This window comes from Tuber melanosporum, assembly GCF_000151645.1.
Source record: "Tuber melanosporum whole genome shotgun sequence assembly, scaffold_47, strain Mel28".
NCBI classification, from domain to species: Eukaryota; Fungi; Ascomycota; class Pezizomycetes; order Pezizales; family Tuberaceae; genus Tuber; species Tuber melanosporum.
In genome coordinates, this window is record NW_003299092.1 from 696,507 (window position 1) to 699,652 (window position 3,146).

The 3,146-nt window shown below is 50.5% G+C and overlaps 1 protein-coding gene; it reads right to left on the minus strand.

Annotated features, from left to right (window-relative positions):
- Positions 1 to 769: 769 nt before the first annotated feature.
- On the minus strand, positions 770 to 2,935 carry GSTUM_00008501001 (uncharacterized protein). XM_002840081.2 has 4 exons: positions 2,740 to 2,935; positions 2,145 to 2,651; positions 1,260 to 2,087; positions 770 to 1,183 (listed from the first exon to the last, which is right to left on the minus strand). The coding sequence occupies exons 1-4, from the start codon at positions 2,807 to 2,809 to the stop codon at positions 1,068 to 1,070; spliced, it is 1,521 nt and encodes a 506-aa protein (XP_002840127.1). The 5' UTR covers positions 2,810 to 2,935; the 3' UTR covers positions 770 to 1,067.
- Between the last annotated feature and the right edge of the window lie 211 nt (positions 2,936 to 3,146).

Sequence of the window (3,146 nt, forward strand, 5' to 3'; positions counted from 1 at the left end):
AGCACGTGATACCCTATCATATAGTAACTCGGCAACCTCAATCACCTTGGCGAATCATCCCTTCCCTTTCCCTTCCCTTCCCTCCTCCCCAAGAACAAATCCCACATGCCAAATCGGCCGCACTAAGCAACCAAACTATGATAACCCGTCATTTTTACCACACCCCGCCCACGAACATGAATCAACGAGCGACCACAACTACTCGTAGACTACTACTCGAGTAAAGGGAGAGAAAAAGAAAAAAAAAGATAAGACTTCTTGGCTCGAGAAGCGCCGGGGGAGCTAGAATTTAAATAGGAAAAGGTTAATCCCAAAGGACGAGCCCTGTGCCGGGGGGCCAATTCAAGCGAACCGGGACCTTCCGTGATTGCGATGGGACTGTGCAGTGGGCATTATTAGACCGACGCGCATCTCTTTTCTATCCTTGTGCTGTCCCCGTCTTTCTTCCCCGGAGAAATCGCAATTTTTTACAAATTGGAAGGGGTAACGGGATACGGTACTCGTAGACCTCTGCCCGACCCAACACGATTTATGATGCAAGTATTATCCTTTTCCCCGAGTCCGTAGGGTTGTCTCTTTCGGTGCCCCCACGATATAGGGGGTTTGTGTTAGTTCTCTAGCGGGGTGAGGGGGAGTTCGTGGCTGAAGGAAAGAGGAGATTGAGTTGTTGGGAATTGCGTTTGGGGGTTGGAAAAAAGAAAAAAGAAAAAAAAAGATTCAAGCACTGACGACGACCTTTTCAAAGTCGATGATACCGGTACTCAATAAGTCTGTCACACCCCGCACTGAGTTGTTTGTTATTGTAAAAATAAAAAAAATAAAAAAAGCCTGTTTTAAACAATACCCAGATACAAGGAGAGAGAAAGAAAGAAAGGACAACCACCCCCCAACACTGATTGTTTTGCAAAAGGGAGAATGGGAAAAAAACATAGATATAGGTCAACAGATATAAGTTGGGGCGGGAGACAAGAATTAAGGTGGAAAGTAAGCATGACGGGTGAAGAAGGAGCAGTGGGGGGTGGGAAAAGAAGAGAAGAGAAAAAAGCAAGGACGACAAAAGAAACAAACTATTGGTTCTTGGGTTTCTCTTCCGATCCAACTTTCTCGTTCGAAGATCCCGAATGCTGCGGCCTGTGTCCATCAATCATTTGACTGTGCGCCGCGATACCATGACGATCTCCAGCTGTAATTGGTGAATTAAATGTTAGCCCAACCTCCAAGATGAGGGAAAGTGTGGGTGGGGTGGTTATCCATCATACCAGTGACAGGAGAATTCGTGTCGTGATGCTCCTTTGCCGGTGTCCAAGCCAGATAATCCCTCCGAACCTCAACATAATCGTAGGCAAACTCGCCGAGTTGATCGTCGTCCATGCCCAAGAGCTCGGCCTGCTCGCTCGCGCGAAGCTCGAGTCCGGGGATCTTATCGATGATGAAGCAGATGAGGGTGGTGACGACAAAAGTGTACGCGGTGCAGGCAACGATGTAGGCGAGCTGGATGTAGAGCTGCTTCCACTTCTTGTTGACGAAGCCGCCCACGTAATTCGCGTTCACGCCGTCGAGGCCGATGATGTAGTCGGCGCCGAACAAGGCATTGAAGATGAGGCCGACCATGCCGGCGATGCCATGCTCAGCGAATACGTCCATTGCGTCGTCGATGCGGACCAGGTACTTCACCTTGGTGCCATAGTTGCAGACGACCCCAGTTACGACTCCCAGGAGGATGCTGGCATGGGGCATGATGAAGCCGGATGCTGGCGTTGCCGCCACGAGGCCAGAGATGAGGCCTGAGCAGAGACCGACCATTGACCATTTCTTCGCCAATCTGAAATCGAGGAGGACCCATGTTACCCCGGAGAAGATTGCCGTAAGATTGGTGTTCCAGCAGGCGACGACCGCGCGAAGGTTGGCGCCATAGGACGATCCACCATTGAATCCGAGCCAGCCGAACCAGAGGAGGATAGTGCCGAGGGTGATCAAGGATACATTGTGGGGCCTGAAGTTGAGGAGCATCTTCTCTTGACGTTTGCCGAGGACGAGAGAGTATGCAAGCGCGCCCACTCCGGATGCGATCTCGACAGGCCCGCCACCTATTGACAGTATTAGCTCCACCACACCAGCGAGCAAGTCAATTCGCTGATACATACCAGCGTAGTCCAAAACACCATAATCGAAGGCCCATCCACTAGGGTTCCACGCCCAACAGGCGATCGGACAGTAAACAAGAGTAGTCCACAAGAAAGCAAAGACCATGGCGGGTAGAACCCTCCCTCGCTCAGCAATAGCGCCCATAACGATAGCAACAGTAACGGCGGCGAATTGCATCTGGTAAAAACTGAACAGGAGTTCTGCAATGAGAGGACTGGGTGATGGGGCACCGAGTGTGTTCCGCAGAAAGGCGTGGTGAAGGTTTCCGATGAATCCATTTGTTGCAGTCCTGGAGAAGGCTAACGAGTATCCCCAAAGGTACCATTGGAAAGTAACGATCGCCGATGAACCTATACAAGCCCAAATGAGGGAGAGTGCAGACTTGCGGCGCGCGAGACCACTGTAGAGGAAGCCGAGCCCGGGCACCATGACAAGTACCATGGCCGAGCATACGATAATATATGCTGGATCCCCTTTTGTGTACCATTGGTTCAGATTCTCCGTTCCTAGAGTAAACCATCCGGACGCCTTAGTGAACCGGAACTACCCAAAAGTACGCAGGAAATGGCGGCTTCGGAGATAAGCATGACTTACTGGAATCACCCCCAGTTTCAGTATTATCCGCAGTGAAGTTCGATGGAGGTCCCATCCATGAGTACGACATCTTGAAGCTTCCCTTATTTCAATATCCGTCTTGGGAGAAAAAAGTTGACCTGAATTTCCACCTCAAATAGTGGTTGCCGGATTCGAGCTTTCAGTACGCTGTCTGGAAGGATGATATTCACGACCCGGCCGCGAGTCTTTCAGGGAGGGGGAAGTAGGGAAGTTTAATACCCACCCTCGGAAGGGGACATTATCGGATGGGGCAGGCCTTGTGTTACACAGATTGATCGATAGGGTTTTAAATTAGTGTAGTTGGTTTCTAAGTTCGAAGAGGGTGTGAGGTTAGCGGCGCAATCTCGTGGGGTCAACAGGCAAAGGATCGGTATGATACAAGTGCT